Source organism: Sebastes umbrosus, chromosome 9, assembly GCF_015220745.1.
Source record: "Sebastes umbrosus isolate fSebUmb1 chromosome 9, fSebUmb1.pri, whole genome shotgun sequence".
Classification (NCBI taxonomy): domain Eukaryota; kingdom Metazoa; phylum Chordata; class Actinopteri; order Perciformes; family Sebastidae; genus Sebastes; species Sebastes umbrosus.
In genome coordinates this window covers 18,423,890-18,449,310 of record NC_051277.1, presented here as the reverse complement: position 1 = coordinate 18,449,310, position 25,421 = coordinate 18,423,890, and the positions used below count along the sequence as shown (strand labels likewise).

Here is a 25,421-nt window from a genome sequence, read left to right as displayed (position 1 = left end):
TAATTCAAGTGTTCTGAGAGAAAACTAGACTTCTGCACCTCCTCGTGGCTCTGTTTACAGACTTTAAAACATCTCGCCCATGACGGGAGACTTTGACCAATCACAGGTCATTTCGTTGAGAGAGCGTTCCTATTGGCTGTGCTCCGGTCATGTGACCAGAACTTGGCATTCCTTCACCAGATTCAACAATGGCGGCCGCGTCACAAACTTTCTCATATTACAGCTAAACAGTGCACTACAAGATGATTCTGAAAACATTTGAGGCGAGAAATAGACATTAAAGTAACATAATATTGATTCACATTTGATCAGCGCTGCCTAGTTTGACCGTTTGGTCGGAGTTCGCGAGTGATTGACAGCCGGCTCTCATAGACGGCAGCTGGACAGTAGACCTCAGATCAGCTCTTACTGCTTGTTTTCCTCCGGTCTGTGAAATCTTGCAGATGCCGTTAGGAGCACCGGAGGACACAGAGACACATGATTTTTTTCAGGTTACCTGTTTCATGTACTACTGTCACGATATAGCGACCGTTTTATAAAAATAACTTTTTTTAATCATATTTGGTCCAATCCCGCCTACTTCAGCTTTAAAATTCTTTTTCCATTTTAATATAAAGATCTTTTCCTATGATCATCTTTATTTTGGAGTTATCTTTTGCTCTCAGCCTGATTCAAACAGACACAACAGAAGGGAATACGGAAAATAGGCATCCTTAAAATGTGATAGTTATAAAAACTATATTTGAATTATATATTGGGTTGCTTCATTTGAATAAATCATGTTTGCCCACTCAAGTGTTTCACACATGCTTTACATTTAGGACGAATTTGTATTAGAGTGAGCACTTAATTAAACCAAGGGGATAATATGATATAGGCTTACCTCTCTGGGCTCCTACAAAACCAACATCTGTATTCTCAGTTTCACAAATGCCTGCAGACTGTAAATGTGATCCAATGCAGTGTGTAGGGTAAAGGGTTAAGTAGGGAAGTTTTTATCTGCTTTAATAGTTTTAATCCACAGAAGACCATGATCCACAAATATTTCACTATCCACAAACATGTATTTTTGCATTTGTTTTGTGTACAGTCGCATCCACAAAAATAAAGGGCGATTTGCAAATACGCATAAATTACTCTGTAAACCCAAATTTTAATTCCACATAAAAATGTTACAGGTTCACAGGTAAAGTGATGCATACGCATTTGTGCATCCATTTGTACGCATGGAATGATATTTGCACATTTGTGGATCGCTTCCTGTGGGTTTGTGGGCCACAACATTTGTAATTTCCCTCCTGTTGGTTTGGAGATTAATGTGACCATAGTCAACTGTTATCCTCGTAGATGGTTTCATGTTTGTGGAGGAACTCCTGGCTCACCCGCAGTTCCGCTCGTACTCATTGGAAGACGTCGAAAGAGTCGTGGCCACAAATGACAAGCAGCGCTTTAAGCTTCGCCCCCACCCGGAGGACGGCCGCCTGCAGATTCGAGCCAGTCAAGGCCACTCAGTACAGGTATGGGGATATTTAATTTCATCAGCAAATCCGCATGGCAGGATGTATTATCCTCCTGGGTAGATGCTGTATTCAATTAAATTTACACCAAAATTGCTAGATGGAAACATTTTCCTTTCTTGTGGACCTGCTAGGGCATAGTGCTATTGCCGCACTACTGTACCCACATGCACCTCTACACATAAATAACAACGATATCCGTCTGAGAATAACTAATAATAAGTAATGTTGAATAGGAACAATGAATAATGTTGTGGGATTATTCCTTATTTCATGTGCTATTTGTGGATTTCTGCATTATTATTACTTAATTATATTAAAAAACAAAGCATTTGAATACTGATTTGGAGGTTGATTACCATGGCAACAGTCTAAGCATTTAGGTCAGTCCTAGGACCAGCTAACTTCAAGTTCAATAACTTCAATTTACTTTCTTCAGATGGAAAATGAACTCTGGGAGATCTTGCAACAGCTCAAAACATACTCTCATGTTGTTCCACCGAGTGCATACAAATGTAATAAACCTATTTACACCTTCAAAATATAACTGTAAATCAAATTTTCGGATGACAGATGCTGTTAGTCCTCTGACAATCATATCAATCTAAAAGGAAAATATGATTTCAGTCCCCTCAAGTCAGTGTTAAGTGAAGGTACAAGAAGAACACTGGGGAATAGCACCAGCTCTGGTGCTAAAATGCATCTTCAACTTTGATTGTGTTTATTTGACTATGGTATATTTTCCCTCATTTGTTACAAATATTGAGATGTACAAACCCTCATTGGATTTGGATTTTAATCCTGCAACACAATTATCATCCCACTCAGATTTTCCTTATCAAGCGGGTTCGTTTTTTGTGTATTAGAAGAAAAAAAAACGTAAATGCTGTGTTAATACTGGTTGCATCGCTGTGGTCAGGTAATGGATTTGGAGCTGAAACCGGTCCTGGCTGGTTGTCCAGACTGCCCGGCTGAGGCCGTTCATGGCTCCTACCTCCGCAACTGGACCTCCATCCAACAGCATGGCCTGAGCCGTATGAGGAGGACACACATCCATCTGGCACCAGGCCTGCCAGGGGAGGAAGGCGTCATTAGTGGTAAGCTGTGTGTGTGTGTGTGTGTGTGTGTGTCTGACAGAGGTGTCTAAGGGTGTAAGAAAATATCGATACACATGAGTATCGCAATATTATGTTGTGCGATACTGTATCGATTCTCCAAAATGCTGTATCAATTTTTAATTAACCTCTTGAAAATCTGACAGCCCCGCCGTCGCACCCGGCTGCTATTTGATCTTTCAGAGGTTGTAGCTAGAGTGAAGTTACTGGCATCATATGAAACTATAAAACCTGATGAATCCATTAGTATCAAGCATGTCATATTAACTTGTTGAGAAGAATGCTAAATAATGCTCCAAAGTGACACTAAATTTTGGTGAGGAAAAACTGGCATGGTGATTTTCACAGGGGTCCCTTGACCTCTGACCTAAAGATATGTGAATGAAAATGAGTTCTATGGGTACCCACGAGTCTCTCCTTTACAGCCCACTTTATGATAATCACATGCAGTTTGGTGCAAATACCATTTGCATGCAGTATAAATGTGTTATTTTTGCCTATTCTAAAATGGTTTATTTCCGGTGTGTTCTTTATGCTATGACATTTTTCCTGAAATTAAATTTAAAAAATCGCAATATATTGCCTTGCTTACAGTATCGCAATATATCGCAATATATTGAAGCGTTACCCCTGTATCATGATCACCAGATTCTTGCCAATACACAGCTCTCGTCGTGTCTAGAAGGTAACCCGTGAGTTGGGGAAACTCTCGCAAGATAGTTGATCTTGAATAGTTAAGGTTAGGATACGTTGTCCGGCAGAGTCTCGTGAGAGTTTTTGCATATTTCAGATCAGATTTCGCAATTTGCAGGTTACCTTCTAGACACGACCGACAGAGAGAAGTCAGCTGAACATTTAAAAAAATGAGTATCATTCACTTTCCCACCAGGTATGAGGAAAGACTGTGATCTCGCCGTGTATATTGATGTCTCCAAAGCTCTCGCTGGTAAGCTCAGCCACTAATGACTGCTACCCAATACACTTGATTCAGTCTATGTTTAGGTTCACATGTGTTTTACGTGTGTATTCTGCACAGACGGCATTGAGTTCTTCTGGTCAGATAACAGCGTGTTGCTGACTGCAGGCGACGCAGAGGGAAAACTTCTCCCTAAATACTTCAGCCGAGCCTTAAGCCTGAGACCCACAAGTAAGAAAAACGGTCACATTCATTCATTCATTCATTCAATTAAGATTCTTTTAAAACTTGTATTGAGGGCTGTTTACTTCACTGACTTCCCTTTTGTGCTGTGTTTCAGGGAGCATCCTTCCACTGCAGTAGCATCATCAGAGGATACCGTTCTGTCATTGGTCGTAGCAGGACTCATCTGACTGTGCTGACATCCGATGGTTGGTTGATGCTTATGCTGGTTCCCATGGTAACACGTGTTGTCTGGCAGGAGCATCCTAGTGAGGTGATTTTGGTCAGCAATAGGAAAATCCACTCAGAAATCATCCTAAATGGGACTAGATTGGTAAAATTTCCATTTTTGTGTCATTATTGAAAGGATCAGGACGGCTCTAGGGGAGCTTCATTTATTTTTAACCCATTTGTGCCCGCAACTGAAATTTTTCAATTTCCTTTGGTGGAGCTGTTCTCTGGGCTTGCCTCAGCACAAATGAGTTTTTTTTTATCATACTATATCTAGTCTTTGGGCACATGGGACTACTGTTTTTGCTCCAATATATTTTAGGAAAAAAACAGTAGTCATGTGCCCCAATACTAGATACTGTATATAGTATGAAAATTGCTGTTTCTCAGAAACTACAAGGAGCACAATCAAGTATTTGGTATCTATGAACTCATAACAAATTGAATATCAAAGATATGTACACATGTGTGGTGTAAAAAAATCATATGGAAAGCATTTAATAAACACAATGTTAGCTTTAAAGGCAATCCAAACTTGCCTTGAGGCTCCAGGTGTGATGCATGCAGTTAGACACGCTTCAGATTGCAGTCCAAACAAATATTACAGAGATCAAGCGTGTTTAAACGATGAACAACATTTAATTTGAAAGCAAAGTATATTTTATACAACAGCCCTAATAGCTTCCTCACAATTCAAAACAAACAAAAAAAAGGTTCTCTAAAGAAGCCGATAAACTGACAGTTGAGTGCGGTCAAAAACCGAATATTACCGCTCTCCCTGGGGCCCATCAGAGCTCTGGCTCCCTCCCTAATATAGAAGTGGTAGAGGGGAAACATGGGAAAAAGGCGAGTAACCCCAAAATTTAGTGGTAAACTTATTTACTAAAGCACAAAGAATTTAATAAACTGAATATCTAATGGTGCAGCAAAGATATAATTCACCATATTCTGAAATGAAGAATTTGGCTCCCACATTAGCGTTTATCCTAATTTTCAAAAATCTTGACTTTGGCTGTTAATAAAATTTTAATTTTTCATGTGATCTAAAAATTTTGAAGTTGTACTATTAGATACTTGCCAAAAGTATGTCCGTACCAAATTTCAAGACTTTTGACCAATCCGAACAAAGGTTGTGGCGTTTTTCCTCATCATACTAAATATAGTCATTGGGCACACATGGTTTAAATGACAATTTAACGAACTTATGCTGGCAATTTATTTCTAAGCATAGAGGCTTTGTTTTCACCATTGCATTGTAAGTGCTAAATAAACTATGGCACACACTGACTACCAAGATAATTTCACCAAGCTGTTAGAAAATATACAAACAGACACACTGAGTGCTGGCAAAAACCAGCCGGGCCTTTTTAGATGTCGTTTGAAGACATATTGTACATGTGGTTAGTCACTTGACTAAGTCTGGGAAAGCAGAGGATACAGACGCTGTGGTTTTAGTTAACGGACCTCTGTAACAGTTTATTATAAGATATGGACACACACGCAGCATGTGAGGGGAGATAAATGATTAGAAGTTTCCTGTGTAGGAAACAACAGATGTCACAAGCATAAGGAGTGAAGACAAACAGAGAATGAAAAGTGAATTGCTGTATTTATTTGAATAAATGGAAAACATTTCATATTGGCATGTGTTTTTTTTCTACTCGTGGCTGTTGATTCTTGGCTGTGATAACGTGGCTGCTGGCAGTAGGACTACATATACAAAGCAAGGCTTTCTTTCCTGAGCGACAGGAAGTCTGAATACTGTGAGGCAAAAACAGAAAAGTTGCTGCTGGCTGATGCAACAGTTGATTTTATATTTCCGTTAGTTTGAGTGTCAAGCCGGCTGATCTTGGACCTGATGTCCAGCAGTTTGGCCCAGCAGCAGTCCATCCTGAAGTAAAGTCAGCGTGAGGAGCGCCGGAGTCTTGAACTGTCTGAACATGTCCGTCCACTGATAGCTTATGACAGCGTGTGTGTTAGTGGAACAAAGACTATATAAAAACTATGATGGAGTGACAAGGTGGATAACACATTTACATGAACAGGATATCTTATTTTGTGCATTTGTTGTACAGTTCTGGTGTTTTTGTAGTTGCCTGAATGGAACATAAAATCCAGTTCCACATGGTTTTCCACTGTTGAGACACACAGATGTGGGATTTTTTGGTGTTTTTTAGTCTTAGAGAGCTTCGTGGCCGCCGGTCAGCTTGTGGAAGAGCTCCTCATTGAGCGTGTCGCTCTTCGCACGGCTGCGTGTCGACATGAAGATGTAGCCTCCGATAAACTCGTGAACGATTTTGCAGTCGGCGGTCACGCAGCCAAAAGCGATGTTGATGTTGCCTTCAAACTCTATGGCCACCTGGACGAGCCAGAAACAAAGTAAAAGAAGAGCAGATACGAGATTCCTTTAAGATGAAAACAGACAGCGCCAAAATACAATTATATTAGGGGGTTCCTTTAGAACTGTAACACTCTCTATGGGTGATGTTAACGAGGTCACTCTCCTACATTGGCTGCATAGTTTGAGGAATATTTTGTGTATAGCTTGTGTTTTTTTCTTCTTCTTCCTGTTTTGACCTTATGTTATCTTATGTTATGTATGTTCCTTATGTTATCACAAATAGATTTTAGATAAGATTTAAGCACTAGAAACACGTCCAGGAAAGCTTAGCAGAAAAAGAACTAAATAAACTTTGAAAGATCTCTTTTGGTAATTCAGTACAAGTTTGAGGTCTAACAGACTGCTCTCTCGGGCAGAACGTGAATCAAAGCATTATTGTTACCTGTCGTATGTCCCAGTTGACGTTCCACTGCTTCATGTTGTTGTAACGCCACGTCTTCACCACATCACCCACGCCCAGGTCGATACGGATCAGACGGTTGGGAGCGATGCCCAGCACCTCGTCTTTCCGACTGCCCTTAAACCTGTTGGGTATAAACATCTTAAGCTTCTTTTCTCTAAGACAAAAGTCAAGCTTTAATCCTCCAAAACTTTGTGACACTGACTTGAATGCTTGCTGGATCATACTTGGCTACCACTTCTGTGCTTTACACCATTACAATCAATACTATTAACCTGGGAGCAAGGACTACCTGTTTCTCTCATCACACAGCAAGCTGGTTTCAGGACGTTTCCCAAACCAGCTTTATATCAGCAAGTCATCTGCAGAATTATGTCTGATTGCGACTTGTCTTATGGTCTGTGACAAGAATAGCTACAATGTGTTGACAGGAACTTAAACCTTGTTTAATTTCTGCCTGTGGAATGTTTAAGTGCAGATGTACAATCTTGATTTCTGTATTTTCTTAAAGCGCCACTGCAAGTGAGTGCTACTTAGTTCTCGAGAGACTCATAACTTTAACAGTAATCTCCACATTTATGTTGTGTAACTGTAAATGTTTACTTTCATATTACTTACTTAACAGTTACACCTCAATTTGATCTCACTTTGTATGGTGTTGACAAAATAGTCCTGAATATATGGTAACTGGCATTCAACAAATTCTAAAAAGCTTCAAATTGAACTTTAAACTTCACCTGACGACGACGTATGAGAGGCCAAAGTCGGGCAGGGCTTGCCAGATCTGCAGGAAGCGCGAAACTGCATCTGTCAGTGAGAGCTGAGCCACGTTCTGGTATGCGTCCAGGATGCGAGGGGTCAGCTGGAGGAGCAGGCACAGGGTAAAGGGCAGATGTAATTATATTTTTGCTGCCTTGAGCACAAAGTGGGCTGCAGAACTGTTCAGATAGCTCCAATGCGCAAAATCACTGTACTGCTGTTCAGAAAAATGATTAATTTTAGTGTTACTAAATGTCACATACTGTGTATAGGATCAATAAATGAGAGGTCGGTGTCATCCTCCTGATATCATGAGACTATTACATTTACTATATTTATTCTTGTTCCACCTCTCCTGTACCTGTTTGGGTTTGTACTTCTTATGGTAGCGTGGCGACACCAGACTGTGAGTATTGATGCTTTCATCGTTGGCAGGTGCGTTGCCATGGGAACCGGAGCTGGTCTTTTGCATGGCCAGGAAGGTGCGGATGCTCTGGATCTCGCTCTGGAAGCTGCTGTCGGCCAGAGTCTTGCCTTTTGAGGCCAGTCGACACGCGGCCATCCACTGAGCGTACTGCTGCTCCTGGAGGCCGAGAGAGTGAGGTTGTGGTCAGAGAGGTGAGACAAAGATAGAGGTGGGGGACATGACAGGATGTCACGTACAGAGATGGGGAGGTGTGTGTGTGTGTGTGTGTGTCCTCACGTTTTCACAGCGCAGATAGACCTCGTTCATGCCCTCGGGCGCCGGTATCAGGAGTCTGATTAGGAACTTCTGTGCCGACACGTTGACGTCCGGAGCCACCTCACATCCTGTGTGCAGGATAAATATCAAACCAACACCCAATACTGGAATTTATGGGTTAGACACAGAAATGAAGCAAGACCACTGAGTCAGACTTCCATGGCATCTGGAGTTTACAGCTGAGTCACACTTACAGTTCATTTACTGTATTTATGTTGCCATCCGCATTAGTGTTATATTCCTTTTTATTAATGCTCCATTCCCTCTTTGAGCCCAGAATCTTTTTTTTTTAAGAAGAGCCCTTAAGTGGCTTATAGTACTGATCTAGGATTACCACGACTCCATTAACTTCTCACAGACGGAGGAGGAAAACAGACTCGAGAGCAGCACTCTCACTTATTACCATATATGGAAAGCTCTGTGTTTGTGTGTGTGTGTTGGGGTTTCCTTGTAAACATGACATTATACTGTATGTGGTCATTTCTTAGCAGCGATGTTACACTGGGGATTAAACAAGTATGACTGCTACTTCATCTGCCACGTATTCGTACATACTTATTGATAACTGATGGTATATTATTGGTGACCAGTGGGCAACCTCTGAGTCTGAGAAGTGAAGGCAATGTGGAAGTGCCTTAAACTTTCTCCTCTGGTTGCAAAAAGAAGTCTGATTGTATAGAAGTCTATGAGAAAATGAGCCTACTTCTCACTTGATTTATTACCTCAGTAAACATTGTAAACATGAGTTTATGGTCTCAATCGCTAGTTTCAAGTCTTCTTCAATACAGCATGATGTTCATTTAGTAAATTATGGTCCCATTTAGAGTCTAATAGACCATAAAGCAGGGGATGCTTTAGGGCGTGGCTACCTTGTGATTGACAGGTCGCTACCACGGCGTTGTCCGGTCTGGGAGTTGTCCGCGTTTTTGACTTACAACTTTAACCCTTTCACAGTGTGTTTTCAGTTCATGAAAGTTAATTACAACCTTTTTGGTCGTCTAAAAATGTCTTATTCAGCGTTCGGTTGTACTTAGCTCCACCTTCTCGTGTCACTTCTGGTTCCAGAAAACCAAAAATGGCGCCGGACAAAATGCCAAATTCAAAGCTTCAAAACGGCAGTCCACAAACCAATGGGTGATGTCACGGTGACTACGTCCACTTCTTATATAAAGTGTATGTTGGTGATATCCTTATAATGTAAAATGGAATAATCTATTGAGTACCTTTGAGGTTAATCTGTTGAATGGGCTCTCCGATGCTCTCCTCTTTGCTCTTGAAATAAGAGATGGAGGTATCCTGGAACTTGAACCAGTACTGCTTATATCCCTTCAGAGTCATCCTCTTTGGCCTGAAACATACAATCACATCGCTCAAGTCATCTACTCACATCGGTTACAAAATGGGAAAATAACAAATATATGTTTTTGTTCTACAGGAAACTGGTGCTCCACTTTAACTTAGTGCATCACATCTAAGACAGAAGAGGCACACATCTGTTATATAGACTGTGCTGATGCTGATGGGTGGTTGGAAAATGAATCTCACCTGAATATCTTCAGATAGTCGTTGAGTTCTGGTGCCGTCATGAATTCCTGTATGAAAGACAAAGATGTTTTCCAGTGGATAAATGATACTCTTCTCCTGCCTTCTTATTAAATATACTGTATTATTTTGTGGATTATCTTTTGACACGTTTCAAAAGAACGGTAGCGTGTAGAAGAGTTAGTCCTATAAACAGTTATAGTCTGTCAAAATCATTACATCAGTAACATAGAGAACTTCACATCTCTGACTCTCAAATAATGAGGTCTTAAAGGATACAATTGCTGTTGAGGTTTTAACAAGAATTAATTTGTTGGGTCAGTGTCCTACTGTCAGGATTAAGACAACTTCATCCTAATAATCCCGACAGCAGCTGACTCTCACTGTGCGTTCCACGATCCATACTACCATACTATTTAGTATGCCAGAAAAATATTTAGTATGTCTCAATACATAGTATGTCAAATACAGTATGCCAAAAATACCAGGATGTCCTACTACATCTGGTCGTATTTTGCAGTATGCAAGCCAGCATGCTTTTCTGGCTATCGGAAGATATGAGCAAAGAGGGTCAAAGTTCAAGGCTCAATGTTATGACAAAGTAGTACAGTATGTCCCATTTGTATGCATACTGCATGCAACAGTACGTACTTTGTGAGGGCAGCTGCAGTACTAAAAGTAAAAAGAAAAAGTATGCGATTTGAAATGTAGCCATAGCGACACAGACGAGTACATCCAACATGTCTAACCAGCATCTCGGACGCGGAGCTGCCGTCTCCCTCCAGCTTGACCTCCAGGGACTGCAGGGCAGACTCCAGGTCGTCCATGGCGGCATTGGAGCTCACCATCTGGGGCTCCGACTGAGACACCTTACTGATGTGGTACTACAGGAGAGGAGAGAGAAAGACTTTTAAATATGTACTGGATGTTAAAAGAGAAAACAACTCAAATTGTGTGTGATTGGTAGTGTTTTGAATAGGAGCTTTTCTTGGTGAACAAATCAAGACTAAAAGGAAGATTATAACTAGATTCATGTCTATTTCCAAAGCTACTGAGTGGGAGACTCATTTCATGTGGTCTGCTAATATGTGTATATATAAATATCATGTGATCCAGCTTTCATGGTTTTGCTGTCAAACACAGTATTGTGGCTCAGATTATAAGTGTTCCTGTATTAATTTATCAAATAATGTAGTTTAGATTAAGTGGAATTTAGTGACTAAATTTAAAGACGGACTAAGTTTGGATGCTTTTTGACATGTGGTTTGTCAACAACCTTTTTAAATGCAGATGAGTTAAACATGCAGAGTTTCTAGCCCAGAAATGCATTTATTGGACTCATAAAAAGTGTATTAAAAGATAGATTTTTATATTTAACCTGTCAATCAAAATAAATAATAGTCATATGTCTTTGACAATATTTGCATATAGATATGGGAACATTTGAATTACTGTAATATCTGACATTTAATGAGTTTTATGAGGGAAATGCCCACTTCTTCTACTGTATTTTTTACATATTTGTCCTTCAGCATCAAGTGTTTTCTACCTGCAGAGCTCCAAACAACATCATCTCCTCCTCGGTGCAGTCGATGTCCTCCAGCAGGATGGCCCAGCGCGCCTGCTCATACAGCTGGGTCAGACGCACAACATCATACTGCACGGCCAGAGGAGAAAAATAGTCAAATCAAGAGAGGAATGCAAAACCAAACACACACACACACACACACACACACACATACACAGACACACACACTGTATCTATAAAAACAACATGTACACACACACCTTAGGTTCTATATCATAGAAGGCAAAGTATTTGAAGCGAAGCCAGACTCTGTCATTTTCATGGATGCCCTGCTGCATGAGACAACGGGATGAGTCCAACCACCTGAGAGAGAAAGACAATAAGTAAATGTTTATGAGTTTATATGTAACATATGTGTATCTATATTCAGTATATACACTATATACCCCATCCCTTGGAGGCTGGGCCAACACAAACATACATTCACAAGCAGAAAAACGCCCACAGTGTCTGAGCGCTATTGTCTTGACAATCCAACATGAATAAATAAATCACTACCTCAGAGATTACATTTAAATAATACATGTTGTAAGTAAGTACGACATCACAAATGAGCAAATAAAAAACAAAACAACCAAGAATGACACATACATTTTATATCTTAAATACATGTATGTATAGACATTTTCTATTTGACTTATTTCTGTTGACAGAATGGGACCGTAATCAATTTTATTGATTACACCTGTATTTCGTCCTGCTGTGACACATCAAATCGTCTGCTGTGAAAAGGGTCTAATTTGAGACATCAGCTCTAACCACTGACACAACATGCCTCATAGTTAACTGGTCTGCACAAGCTCTAATTTTCCTGAGAAGTTTTAAATTAGCCAAACAATGTGTGAGCAGGATATAACAGCTCTCATTCAGACAATTACTCAAAAAGGACTGGTAGCGAACTTGTAGTTTAGATTGTTCCTCTGTGGGTGACCACCGGAGAACCTAAAAACGATGATGTTATTATACTGTATGTGTATCCATAGACTGTCGTTGGACATAAAGGAAAAGTTTACCATACCAATGTGTGTGAAGGCGTACCTGCCGTTGATGTGGGCCTTGTCCACCACGCTGGCTGCGCGGTACTGCTTGGCTACGACCTCGGGGGCGGGTGGAGGCTGGGTGACTGACAGCATCTTGTAGATGGCCTCCATCTCAGGCGAGTCGGCAAAGTGAGCAGGCATGCCGTTATAGAGACAGGGCCGGGACACTGCAGAGGAGGCGTAGGGGGGTTACAGTCACATTATCCAGGGAGGAAAAGAGTCTGACCTCTCTAATAATGAGGCTCACTTTCAGATGAGAATTGCCGTTAGGTGTATTTTAGTGATTAATCTTCTCCACCATGCTTCAGGTCTACCTTTGGATGATTTACAAGTAGACTCTCTGTGTGAATCAAGACCTCATCATCCCAAATAAACAAATCGTCAGACTCTAGAAATGGTGATTATTGTTACCACATATAGTTCATCTGATTGACTGTGCTGAAAAGAACTGCAGAACATTAAAGCATTTTTGTTTTAATCGTACTGCAGAAAAAGGATGTTTGCATTAATGAGAAGTCAAAAGACTAAGTTGTAAAAATGGTATTGTTGACAAATAAGTTAAAGTAAGGCAGATTTTTTTTTCAAGGATTTGAAGTCTTCTCCGTCTACTCTAAGTCTTAAGCAACCGGTTATAAAGCATGTGCATGTAGAGCCTGCAGTGTGGATGAAGTGTGATGAGTGTACCTGAGGAGAGGGGCACCTCGGTCAGGTCGTAGATCTCCCCAGCCGAGTCTTTGTCTTTCTTCTTTTTTTTCTCTTCAACGGGCCGGAGGAACGAGAGCTCCTCGGGGTGACGGATATCTGTGGAGGTAACAGAGAGGAAAAGTAATTCAGACTGACTATGTCTCAGCTATAATACTGACAGAAGTAAACATGTAGAGAGGGGACAGCCTGATCACTATGGGAACGGCACACTGACCAACGGTACATGCTGAGACAACTGTACAGCATACATTTAAAGTGTTTTAGGTGAATGAGTTGTTTGTATGAACTGATGGGTGTCCATCACTATGTGGTAGAATGGTAGAACATCTGATTCCAGATCATTTTAGTATATTTAACTCTGGATGAGTAGACCTTTGCTCAGGTAGAAGATGGTGGAGGAACTGTGTTGAAAATACACAAAGTCACCAAACTTTACAGACCAATAAGAATACTTAAGGTGCAACCGCACTGTTATAAAACCTTGTACATTTAATTTATTCAACTGGTTATTTATGACTTCTAGATTCTTTTTTAAAATGAATTTAACTCATCCACTGTTTTGACTGAGTTGCTGACTTTTTCAGTGAAAGCATTCAGACTCTGTGGCGCAACGGTAGCGCGTCTGACTCCAGATCAGAAGGTTGCGTGTTCAAATCACGTCAGGGTCAAATATTCTGTTGCTCAATCTCCGTTTAATAGAAGATGGTCAGACAGGATATGGTTGTCTCTTTCATCAAATCTGGAGACTTTCTCAACTCAAGAACTGGAAGATGGCCTCTGAGTTACAGGACAATAAAATGACTGGACTAGCAATTTTAAATGTATATATATTTTTTACCTCAATAACTTGAATGTGGCCATTAAACTGACTACTATGTTTTGTAATCAATGTACTGTACCTCCTCTAGTGTTTGACTTGTCATCTTTTTGGTGTTTCAGTTTTCAGACTCTGTGGCGCAACGGTAGCGCGTCTGACTCCAGATCAGAAGGTTGCGTGTTCAAATCACGTCAAGGTCAATGTTTCTGATACTCGTCAGTTTAATAGACAATGGTCAGACGGCATAGTGTTGTCTCTTTCATCAAAGGAAAATGGTCTCTGAATTACTGGACATGTGAATTATTAAACTGACTACTACAAATGTTTTTTAATCAATTTACCTCCTCCAGTGTTTGAGCTGTCACCTGTTTGGTGTTTCAGTTTTCAGACTCTGTGGCGCAACGGTAGCGCGTCTGACTCCAGATCAGAAGGTTGCGTGTTCAAATCACGTCAGGGTCAATATTTCTGTTGTCTAACTCTGTTTAATAGAACATGGTCAGACAGGATATGGTTGTTTCGTTCATTAAATGCTGGAGATTTTCTCAACTCAAGAACTGGAAAATGGCCCCTGGATTACGGGACAATAAAATGACTGGACTAGCAATTAAACTGAAATAATTAATAGCAAATTTAAATACATTTTTCACCTCAATAACTCGACAGTGGCCATTAAACTCCTCCAATATCTGACTTCTCTCTGGTTTCATACACAAGCACTCAGGCTCTGTGGCGCAACGGTAGCGCGTCTGACTCCAGATCAGAAGGTTGCGTGTTCAAATCACGTCAGGGTCAATGTTTCTGATACTCGTCAGTTTAATAGACAAAGGTCAGACAGGATAGGGTGGACTCTTTCATCAAAGGAAAATTGTCTCTGAATTACTGGACATGTAAACATGAGTTGTTCAACTGGCCATTACACTGACTACTAGAATTTATTTTAATCAATTTACCTCCTCCAGTGTTTGACTTGTCACCAGTTTGGTGAAACAGTTTTCAGACTCTGTGGCGCAACGGCAGCGCGTCTGACTCCAGATCAGAAGGTTGCGTGTTCAAATCACGTCAGGGTCAAATATTTTGTTGCTCAATCTCCATTTAATAGACGATGGTCAGACAGGATATGGTTGTCTCTTTCATCACATCCAGGGACTTTCTCAACTCAAGAACTGGTAAATGACCCCTGGATTACAGGACAATTAAATGAGTGAGCTAGCAATTTTAAATATATATATATTTTTTACCTCAAAAACTTGAACATGGCCATTAAACTGACTACTATGTTTTGTAATCAATGTACAGTACCTCCTCTAGTGTGTAACTTGTCGCCTGTTTAGTGTATCAGCTTTCAGACTCTGTGGTGCAACGGCAGCGCGTCTGACTCCAGATCAGAAGGTTGTGTGTTCAAATCACGTCAGGGTCATTATTTCTGATACTCTTCAGTTTAATAGACAATGGTCAGACGGGATAGGGTTGTCTCTTTCATTAAAGGAAAACGGTCCCTGAATTAATGGCCATGTAAACATGAGTTGTTCAACTGGCCATTAAACTGACAACTAGAATTTCTTTTAATCAATTTACCTCCTCCAGTGTTTGAGTTGCCATCAGTTTGGTAAACCAGTTTTCAGACTCTGTGGCGCAACGGCAGCGCGTCTGACTCCAGATCAGAAGGTTGCGTGTTCAAATCACGTCAGGGTCAAATGTTCTGTTCCTCAATCTCCGTTTAATAGAAGATGGTCAGACAGGATATGGTTGTCTCTTTCATCACATCCAGAGACTTTCTCAACTCAAGAACTGGTAAATGACCCCTGGATTACAGGACAATTAAATGAGTGAGCTAGCAATTTTAAATATATATATATATTTTTTACCTCAATAACTTTAACGTGGCCATTAAACTGACTACTATGTTTTATAATCAATGTACTGTACCTCCTCCGGTGTTTGAGTTGTCACCTGTTTGGTATTTCAATTTTCAGACTCTGTGGCGCAACGGTAGCGCGTCTGACTCCAGATCAGAAGGTTGCGTGTTCAAATCACGTCAGGGTCAATATTTCTGTTTGTCTAACTCTGTTCAATAGACGATGGTCAGACAGGATATGGTTTTATGCGCAGTCAGCGATTGCAGTGAGAACACAAAACAGAAAGAAAGGAAATAAAGCAGAGAAAGAAAAAAAGAAAGAAAGAAGGGAGGAACTAAGGAAGAAAGGAATGGAGTAGCCTAAACAAGAGCAGTAAACAAGGGAGGGAGAGTGAAAGACGGAAGGAAATAAAAAAGGAAAGAAGGAAAGGGATGGAAAAGGAAGCAAAAGAAAGAATGGAGGAAGGACATCAAGGCAGGAAAGAAGGAAACAAAAGAAGAAAACAAGGGAGGGATGAAGGAAGAAATTAACAGAAAAATTAGTCAAAGAAGGGAAAGAATTAAAAACAAACAAACACATAAATAATAAATGAAAGCAGGAAGAAGAAAATAAATAAATAAATAAGGCTGAGACTTACTGAGCATCCTGCAGACGCCCATCACAGTCTGGAAGACGGGGCTGGAGAAGCTGGCTCGGAGCCTCAGGGTAGTGCCGTTGGGCAGACCCAGCCTCAGGGGCTTGTGTTGGGGCACAAAGACCAGCCGGGCGTCAGCGTGGATGCCATATTTATCCAGAGTCCAGGTTGTTCGCAACAGCCACTTCTGCTTCTGTTCCCACCACAAGCCATGGTCTGACCAATCACGCGTTATCTCTGCAGAGGACAGACACAAAACAGATGTTGCTGCATTCTGAAACACAGTTAACATCCTTTAGTTTCAAGCTCTGATGTGTGATGTCTCTGGCTATCATCTTGATAATAAAAGTTATTTTCTCTGTCAATGTCCAGACATTTTTTCACCTCAAGAACTCAAAACTCAATAGCAAGAAAAGTCAATCTGGTTTTAGTTACGCCCCGTTTGACCCTTGAGGGCATTTTTCCTTTCAGCTGTTTCTTATTGTGGCATTCAACCTGCGATTAAATGAAATATTTTTTGGCAAATTATAGTTTATCACAAGATTAAATCAATACATTTTCTAATATTTTTTGACTCTATTTATGTTCAGTGTTGGTAGTTATCAATGTACATAGAGTAAAAAAATCATAATTTTTCAAATCATTATTTTTCTAATATTTTTTATTCTATGTGCAGCGGTGGTAATTATTCATCAAATCATTATTTTATATTTTATAATAATGTTTTACGCTATTAATGTGCAATAGGCAAGCACCATACTGGACTATACACACTGTAATGAACTGGAAACTATCAAACACGTACTGGTATAGATTGTATGATGATGAAAGATGGGAATTAATATCAGGACCACTTAGATAGATACTATAGATAGATACATAGATAGATAGATAGATAGATAGATAGTAACCGTATTGATCGGGAGGGAAATTCAAGTTTCCAGCATCACAGTTCCATAGTGCAAAAACATGTTAGTAAAAAGGCAGTAAAAAAGTTAGCAGTGCAAAGTACAAAAAAATATACCAGATATAAAAATACAAGGAGATGAAGAAAACTGTTAAAACTGAACATAGTGCAGGGTAACAACCGAGATACAGGACTATTAAAAAAGTGAATATAGTGCAAAAAGTGATATAGTGCTGAATAATAAAATATAGGAGATATACAGTAGAGACCAGGGGATTAAGAAAAGTCAAATATGGAATATAATGTGGGATGAAAAGTGAGGTAGAGAGTTTTTTAAAAATGGACTAAAGTGCAGAATAAAGCTGTACATCATTGGTATAATACAGTAAAAAACTGTCTATAAATGTGCAGAGTAGAGCTGTTGGTGGGGTGCAGTATTAAAAAAGTAGCTTAGTCAGGGTCGAAAATTAAATTTTTTCCTCACGTGTCACTGTGGCAGGTCACTGAACATTTCTACCGGCCACTCAATTTATTTGTATGCCACTCCTGAAATCTACGTAGAACACTGTAGATTAGTTAACACTGAGTCAGTGGTACCAGACACTAACAAATATGGAATATATTATGTAACCTTAATCTAATCCCTGACTATTTTTAACTCAGGAATTGCCTTTTAAAAATAATATTTCTTAATATAAGGCTGTCCTATCTGCCATGGTGGTAGATAGGGTGACGCGATATATAGGTATGACAATAACTATGATAATATTGTATAAATAATTCAACGCCTCTTAAATCATTTTATATATACAGTTATGGTTACGAACTCTCTCTACCTCCCTACACTTGGGTGTACTGAAATTAATTTGTCAAAAAATAGACAAAACGCACAATAAACAAAGAATTTCACTGGTAGCTCTTTTTTTTCAAATTTTCTATAGATATCTGAATAATAACTTTATCATGAATTATATTGGCCACAATAATTGTGTTGTGAAAATCTGATATTGTGACACTAAACTTGATGGAAAAAACTAAACTTGATGGAAAAACACAATATTACTTTGGGGAATCAGTTTGGAAAGACATCATGGGAAGTACGCAATCTTCTACTAAATAACAGAAACAATATAGAGATATAGTTTTTCCCCCTGCCAATCTACTGCTACACACTACTCCAGTCCAATAGATGGCGGTAATGTACCTATAACATGGTTTATAAACCACCATTAACAGTCAAAGCAGACACTTTACATCTCTCTCTCTCTTGCAGTCCACAGACAGACCTCAGGTGACCTCCTAACCATTGTTTTACTGGCTCTAAATACTGTATTATCAACTCACCCTGCTATCCCATCACCAGTAATAGATACTTACAGGACCAGTCTCACTTCAAAGCGTCACAGACTCTGTGGCGCAACGGCAGCGCGTCTGACTCCAGATCAGAAGGTTGCGTGTTCAAATCACGTCAGGGTCAATGTTTGTTCTTGCTTATGCGAGCTAAGTTATTATGATTTTATATGCTATTTAGGCCTTTTAAAGTAAACTATCCATTCTATGTGGTTACTGAACAATAATGTTACTTTAATCATAGACAATAGAGGCCTCTGTTCCACTGTTCAGGAAACTGACCATTCTCTCAGTTTATGACATAAATATTCATCAGATATGTGTGTTTATATATAAATATATGTTCTTGCCTTCTTCTTTACCATTCATCGTTTAGCAACTTCTTTAAATCTAATTTTCAAATTTATTCACATAATACTAGACAGGTTAATCATCTTCACCTGGACATGGCCAGTACTCCCTCAGATATCGTGGTGTACAAATACGGAACACCAAAATTCATGTTATCAACAGCTCGTTATCCTTAGCAGATTTTAAAAGGAAATTATCATCACATTTAATTCATGATGTCTAATTATCTTTGGATATGTTTAGATATATTTTCTTTTTTTCTGTACTGTTTTTTGTATGTATTTCATTGTTTTTATTGGATTGTTTTCCACTGTTTGGTTGGTTTTTCTGCACATTTTGTGTACTTCTCATTGTTGTTTAACGTTTATTGTATTTTTAAAATATGTTAGTTTAGATCTTTCTTCCTTTTTTGTTAATGTTTTTTTTCTCTCCTGGGGTTGGAGGGAGGTCCTTTGTATAAGCCTGTGGCTTCCTGACCTCTCCTGACACATTTCTTGTTTTTTTTTATTGACTGGATTTTGTGCAGTTTTATTTATATATGTACAAATAAAAAAAAAAGAAATTAAAAAAAAGGAGGACAAAGGAGGATGTCTGCAGGACAGATAATAATGCACACAGTGCACTTTCATAGACTAAGCTACTTTATTAATTCTGCACACCACCAACAGCTCTACTCTGCACATTTATAGACTGTTTTTACTGTATTATACCAATAAATGTACAGCTTTATTCTGTACTTTAGTACATTTTTTTTAAAACTCTGTACTTCAGTTCTCATCCCACATTATATTCCATATTTGACATTTCTTTATCCCCTGGTCTCTACTGTATATCTCCTATATGTTATTATTCAGCGCGCACTATATCACTTTTTGCACTATATTCACTTTTTTAATAGTCGTGTATCACAGCTGTTACCCTGCACTATATTCAGTTTTAAAAGTTTTTCTTCATCTCCTTGTATTTTTATATCTGGTATATATTTTTTGTACTTTTTACTTTTCACTACTCACTTTTTTACTGCCTTTTTATCACGTTTTGCACTATTGAACTGTGATGCTGGAAACTTGAATTTCCCTCCCGATCAATAAAGTTACTATCTATCTATCTATCTATCTATCTATCTATCTATCTATCTATCTATCTATCTATCTACAGTCTGTTACTTTGACAGTTTGGGGGTTGTCTTGTTCATCACAGTGGACAGACAGGCGCTCTGTGTTGAACAATACAATATTGTAAATATAAAAGGCGTTTTCAGTCCAAAATGGCGGCAGCGGCTGTTGTCAAAAAAACACAGGAGTTGCATCTTTTGCTTCTACTCTTTGCTGCTACTACCGGACACCAGGACAAACGTTATGATTAGTGATGATCACTAATAAATGTTACCCCCAAAACGTAGTCTGGCTGCCTGTTAAACCTAAATGTCTAGTTTTACATTTCTACACTTGTTAAATACTGAATATGTGCAGATGTGGACTTGCCGGAAACCACCTCCAGGTTATATTGGTCCTTCCACTTATTACCAGACTCTGTGGCGCAACGGTAGCGCGTCTGACTCCAGATCAGAAGGTTGCGTGTTCAAATCACGTCAGGGTCAAATATTTCTGTTCCTGAAACTGGTCGGAAATTAAAGAGTTATACTGTAACTTTGAAGGTTACAAGACCTCAAGAACTGGAGAGTGGCCTCTGTTATTAAATAATAAGGTGATTCAACTAGCAATTAAACTGAGTTTGAAACAAATTCAATTCAATCTATTTTTATATAGCGTCAAATCATTACAGAAGTTATCTTGAGACGCTTTATATATAGAGCAGGTCTTAGACCGTACACCATAGTTTAGAGACCCAACAAGAGATCCCACCAAGCGCACTGTGGCCAGGAAAAACTCCCCGTTTAGCGGGAAGAAACCTGATTACCAAATACCAGCAATTTAAAAATAAAACAGTAGTGGAGAGAAGGAATAAGGAAGTAAACCTTTTAAATGTCTGTGATATGTATTGTCAAGTGCTTTTGGCTCGTCTTGTAGCTATGAAAACATTTTAAACCATTAACAATTTCAAATACTATATGGACAGACTTATTGGATAAGATTCGCCAACAGTATTTCATTTTGAAAATTAAGAATTATCAGGTACATTTGCTTGTCGTGTACATTTCAAGATCAGAACTTAGTTTAATAACAGAAAGTAATGACATGTAGGTTATGCAAAAAGTCAGGATAGGACAGCATGTTTATGCTGAGGATGGTTATAGCTTGGTATAAAAAGGTATAACTAGATCCTTAAAGAAAAATTATTAAAAGCACATTCTGGGCAAACAGAGTATAGTGTATATGTTACTTAACTGATGCATGAATGATGATTTAAAGTTCCCATATCATGCTCTTTTTCAGGTTCATACTTGTATTTTGTGTTTCTACAAGAACATGTTTACATGCTATAATGGTCCAAAAAGACATTATTTACCTCGCACTGTCTGCCTGAATATACCTGTATTTACCCTCTGTCTAAAATGCTCCGTTTTTAGTGCATTTCAATGGAATTGCAACGGAATTGCAACGAATTGCGTTGCTAGGCAACAGTTTGGGTCTACGTTTACTTCCCGTCAGCTGATGTTATTTACATACACTGCAACAGGAAATAAACTGGGACACATTTAGAATATTTACATTTAAAACCGTGTAATGATCTAAATATTGTATATTTGTACACCTGTTATATCAGAAATGGACAGAAATCCTAACGGCTTGTTTCAAACGCGCAATTTCTGAATATGGGGTGTGTGTATTTCTCCATACATTGAGCGTTTTGATAGTTTAACAGTATTTATATAGCACTTTAACCTGCTTTATAACGTAAAAGAACTGAAAATCCCACTTTTTACAATATGTGACCTTTAATGCATGCAGGATGTACTGTGAAATCCTGTTAAAGTGTTACCTATACACTGTGTGTGAATTCTTGCGTGTCCATTCAAATGATGTAACTATTTTTAGTCTGAGAGAAAGATTGACACAAACACAGACAGACAGACAGACAGTGACCTACGTGTCTTTTCCACCAGCATCAGGATGACCCCTCCGACGTGGAGGTCAGAGGCCACGCTGAGGGTGACAGGTGGCGCGTCCGACCCCAGGTCGTCCACTGTGACTGACAGATCCCACGACGCCATGCTGGGAGAGAGAGGTCTGGCAGAGCAGAGCAGACAAGAAGAAAGCAGGAAAGACAAACATGGGAGAGAGTGACTGATAGATTTAGTAACACTGGCAAACTGATAACCACTTGTTATGAAAAGCTGCTCAACAAATGCTCTTTAAATGATTTATTATGTGTGACAAATGCCATTTTGTGTGTTTTTGTTTAGCGCAAATGTGTGACAGCTCAGACAAAGCAGTCAAGGACAAGAAGAAGATGACTTATAATTAATCAGTGACTCTTTCATCTGTTTTTCCACCACCTTGATTAAACTACCATCACCATTTCTTCAGGTCTGACATGACACAATGCTCAGATATATCACTCAATAATTGAGTGTTTTAGCAATTATTATTTTAGGGACCTATATATGTCACGAGTGAGAAATTATGCACTTAGATGCATTAATAATTTGTTAAAATGCCTGAAGAAAACATTTAAAAACTCTCTAAAACAAGATCCCATTTCAGAATCACATTACATGCAAAAATGAAAAATGAAAGACAATTTCAGTTCTACTACATATCAGTGTGTTCTGGAATATTTCACATCAGCGCATAAAAATACCTTCATAATTCATTTTTTAAGAAGCATAAAACTGCAGTGAAAATCTATAACTGTGCACTTTCAAGACGTGTGACAGAACAGGATAGATTTGACAATAAAAATCCTGCTTCGAGTTTTACAGAATATTTCAGATATTAGAGAGGACAGATGACCTGTCAATCATACTTCAGCCAATCAACTGTGAGAAAAAAAGACTTTAACTAATGGTTCAATATCACATGATACTGAGTAACACACACACTGGATGTGTGATTCTGGCAACATGTCCAGTTTGATGAGCACTTCCTGTTTCTATCTATCACCAGGGTCACACACTTCCGCTTTCTGACCCGCCCAAGTGGAGAAGTTCATCCAACACCAATACAGAGACCCACTGCATGTGTAAGCCCACCTTAAATATATTACATTTAAGGCTTAAAACATGTGTCTTTGCCTCTGTATTTTCAAAGTCTAATAACACAGACATTGGCATAACAATGACTAGATGACATGCCGGCACTCCTTGAGGCCTAAACTTTTTTTATCTGCCTGTTTCTGAATATAAGTTCTGATCTGTGAACAGTTCACATCTTACATTATACTTCGTCGAGTGATGTGACCTCATAAATGACCCCACATCTGTATATTTAATACAGAAGCCTCACACGCTCACATGATGCCTTAACGCTCTCTCTGTCCTTATACTTTCTCCCTTTCTCTCACGTCACACACACACACTTTGAAAGACAATACCGTCAGTCTCCTCTGTCCAAGGTTTTCAGAAATGGAAACTGGGGGGGATCTTTGTACCTCTGTCAGATCTCTGAAGAAGTTTCCCAGGTTTTCTGTGAAAATGTGCAGCAGTTTCTCCTCTCTCGGGCTGGGCCGGTTGTGGTCTTGTGTAGCTTTTGTCTGCGCCTACTTGTGTCACTTCTGTCGAGAAAGGTTGTTCCTTTTTTTGTCAGTTTCCGCCAGGCGGAAATGTGAAAAGGGTTCAAGTTTTGAGTGACAGACTGAGTGATGCATATAAGGCTATGTATGTGTGCGTGTGTGTACAGCCTATGTGAGAGGCTGGATATGAGATATTAAATGGACAGACAACATATTATCCATATCCTTCTCCTGTCTTTTTATTTCTCCTCCCTACAATACATTATTTAGTGATCATAATTTGTGTGTTGAAAGATCAGTAATGAATGAGTGGTGTTAGGTTGAGAGTCAAGGATGCTAAATTTTAGTTGCAGCTTTTGATGACGTGTCAGATGCAAAGTAAAGTGTGAATAGGCAAAGGCTTAGTTATGAGCGCCTATTAACTTGTAATTTCCTTCTTAAAGTGACAGCAGGTTTAATGCTCTACTATACAGCATAGCCTAATAGTAATAATAATTTGGTTAATTTAAAACAGCTACACATAAACTTCCTGTCTATGGAACAAGTCCAGATTATTTTAAGATAAGATAAAATAAGATATTCCTTTATTAGTCCTGCAGTGGGGAAATTTGCAGTGTACAGCAGCAAAGGGGATAGTGCAAAAACAAGATGCATCAGCTTACACAGTAAAAAAAAAGAGCTAAAAAAAGAGTAACAAAATATGAACCATTTAAATAGAAGGAAGTATAAAAATAGGAGCAGTATATATAGTATTAACAATAAACAGACTATTAACAAAATTGCACAAGTGGAAAATTATATCTTAATGTCGTCACTGATTAATTAGCTCTCTGGTTTGTTTTGGGGAAAAATAATTCTACCTTTAAATAATGAACTAACCTTAACATGACCAAATGTTTCTGTCATTCAGCTGTACCATCCTCTAGGGGGCAGCAGACCATAGAATAATGTTGCCTTCAGGGGGGGTATGTTTTCGTGGTGTTATGATTGGGCAAAAACAATCTGCATATGAAAACTAACCACACTATCCTTCAACCAAATGAAATTACGTGATATGTAGGCTATATGTGAAATCAAGTACAGTGTGTCTGCTCTTGCAATGCCCAAACAATGCAAGTCTGAGCAAACTCTCCTTGTTACAACTGCTGTATTTACTAGCTCTTTCGGTCGGCAGATGAGCCCTCATCTTGTAATTCCAATATTTCCGACAGTCTTTGAAGGGGGCGTAAACTTGTAGTCGTTGGCTTCGGCTTCATCTGATGATGGGAAGTCCGGCTCTTTTTAGTGAGCCAGATCATTTGGCTCAGCTCACCAAGAAGATCCGGCTCTTTCGGCTCCCAAACGGCTCTTCATTTTACCACTTCTGCCTTTTTATAATTCAGCCAAAATTCCGCGCTGTTTTGACCTATGATAAGTAATTGTGCACATATATCACTTAAATTATTCAATATAATTATACTAAACCTTCTAATTTCCAGAATACCATAATTTTACATGCTGCTTCGTTTCCGACTGTCACTCATCTTGTCTGCTATTCGATCACCGCACTCCTCTCTCTCTTTTGCTCCTCCTCTCCCTCCTGCTGTGTACCTGTAGACCGTCAGCACTCCGTGCATCCCCGCCCCTCCCTGCTCGATCGTATTATCCTTGTCTGTTATCCCGATTGGTCCCACGGACGTCATTAACACAATAT

At 39.2% G+C, this 25,421-nt stretch overlaps 2 protein-coding genes and 10 non-coding genes across 13 annotated transcripts in view; 11 read left to right on the top strand and 1 right to left on the bottom strand.

Moving 5' to 3' along the window:
* The window catches only part of trpt1 (tRNA phosphotransferase 1), a 5,028-nt gene extending 742 nt beyond the window's left edge, over window positions 1-4,286 (top strand). Inside the window, exons 3-7 of the mRNA XM_037780613.1 lie at window positions 1,348-1,517; window positions 2,437-2,614; window positions 3,522-3,578; window positions 3,669-3,779; window positions 3,889-4,286. Coding sequence (XP_037636541.1) covers window positions 1,348-1,517; window positions 2,437-2,614; window positions 3,522-3,578; window positions 3,669-3,779; window positions 3,889-3,911 — 539 coding nt within the window. The 3' untranslated portion in view covers window positions 3,912-4,286. The remainder of the gene's footprint in view (window positions 1-1,347; window positions 1,518-2,436; window positions 2,615-3,521; window positions 3,579-3,668; window positions 3,780-3,888) is intronic.
* A 1,305-nt stretch (window positions 4,287-5,591) lies between these two features.
* Window positions 5,592-23,801, bottom strand: fermt3b (fermitin family member 3b). 2 transcript variants are annotated; one of them, XM_037780749.1, is made up of 15 exons: window positions 23,648-23,801; window positions 22,145-22,284; window positions 16,489-16,722; window positions 13,158-13,274; window positions 12,472-12,640; window positions 11,634-11,736; window positions 11,395-11,502; window positions 10,595-10,729; window positions 9,849-9,895; window positions 9,527-9,651; window positions 8,265-8,371; window positions 7,923-8,144; window positions 7,540-7,664; window positions 6,785-6,926; window positions 5,592-6,360 (listed from the first exon to the last, which is right to left on the bottom strand). In XM_037780749.1, exons 2-15 carry the CDS (start codon window positions 22,266-22,268, stop codon window positions 6,181-6,183), a joined length of 1,938 nt encoding a protein of 645 aa, XP_037636677.1. In that variant the 5' UTR covers window positions 22,269-22,284; window positions 23,648-23,801; the 3' UTR covers window positions 5,592-6,180. The 2 variants fall into 2 exon arrangements, with proteins under 2 accessions (XP_037636677.1, XP_037636678.1); XM_037780750.1 differs by having other exon boundaries at window positions 23,591-23,774.
* trnaw-cca lies at window positions 13,775-13,846 on the top strand. Its single transcript has one exon. It is a non-coding gene; the product is annotated as a tRNA-Trp (tRNA).
* Window positions 14,124-14,195, top strand: trnaw-cca. The gene has a single exon. It is a non-coding gene; the product is annotated as a tRNA-Trp (tRNA).
* trnaw-cca lies at window positions 14,383-14,454 on the top strand. Its single transcript has one exon. It is a non-coding gene; the product is annotated as a tRNA-Trp (tRNA).
* On the top strand, window positions 14,716-14,787 carry trnaw-cca. The gene has a single exon. It is a non-coding gene; the product is annotated as a tRNA-Trp (tRNA).
* On the top strand, window positions 14,992-15,063 carry trnaw-cca. The gene has a single exon. It is a non-coding gene; the product is annotated as a tRNA-Trp (tRNA).
* trnaw-cca lies at window positions 15,341-15,412 on the top strand. The gene has a single exon. It is a non-coding gene; the product is annotated as a tRNA-Trp (tRNA).
* On the top strand, window positions 15,617-15,688 carry trnaw-cca. The gene has a single exon. It is a non-coding gene; the product is annotated as a tRNA-Trp (tRNA).
* On the top strand, window positions 15,968-16,039 carry trnaw-cca. The gene has a single exon. It is a non-coding gene; the product is annotated as a tRNA-Trp (tRNA).
* trnaw-cca lies at window positions 18,798-18,869 on the top strand. Its single transcript has one exon. It is a non-coding gene; the product is annotated as a tRNA-Trp (tRNA).
* On the top strand, window positions 20,622-20,693 carry trnaw-cca. Its single transcript has one exon. It is a non-coding gene; the product is annotated as a tRNA-Trp (tRNA).
* Window positions 23,802-25,421: the final 1,620 nt, after the last annotated feature.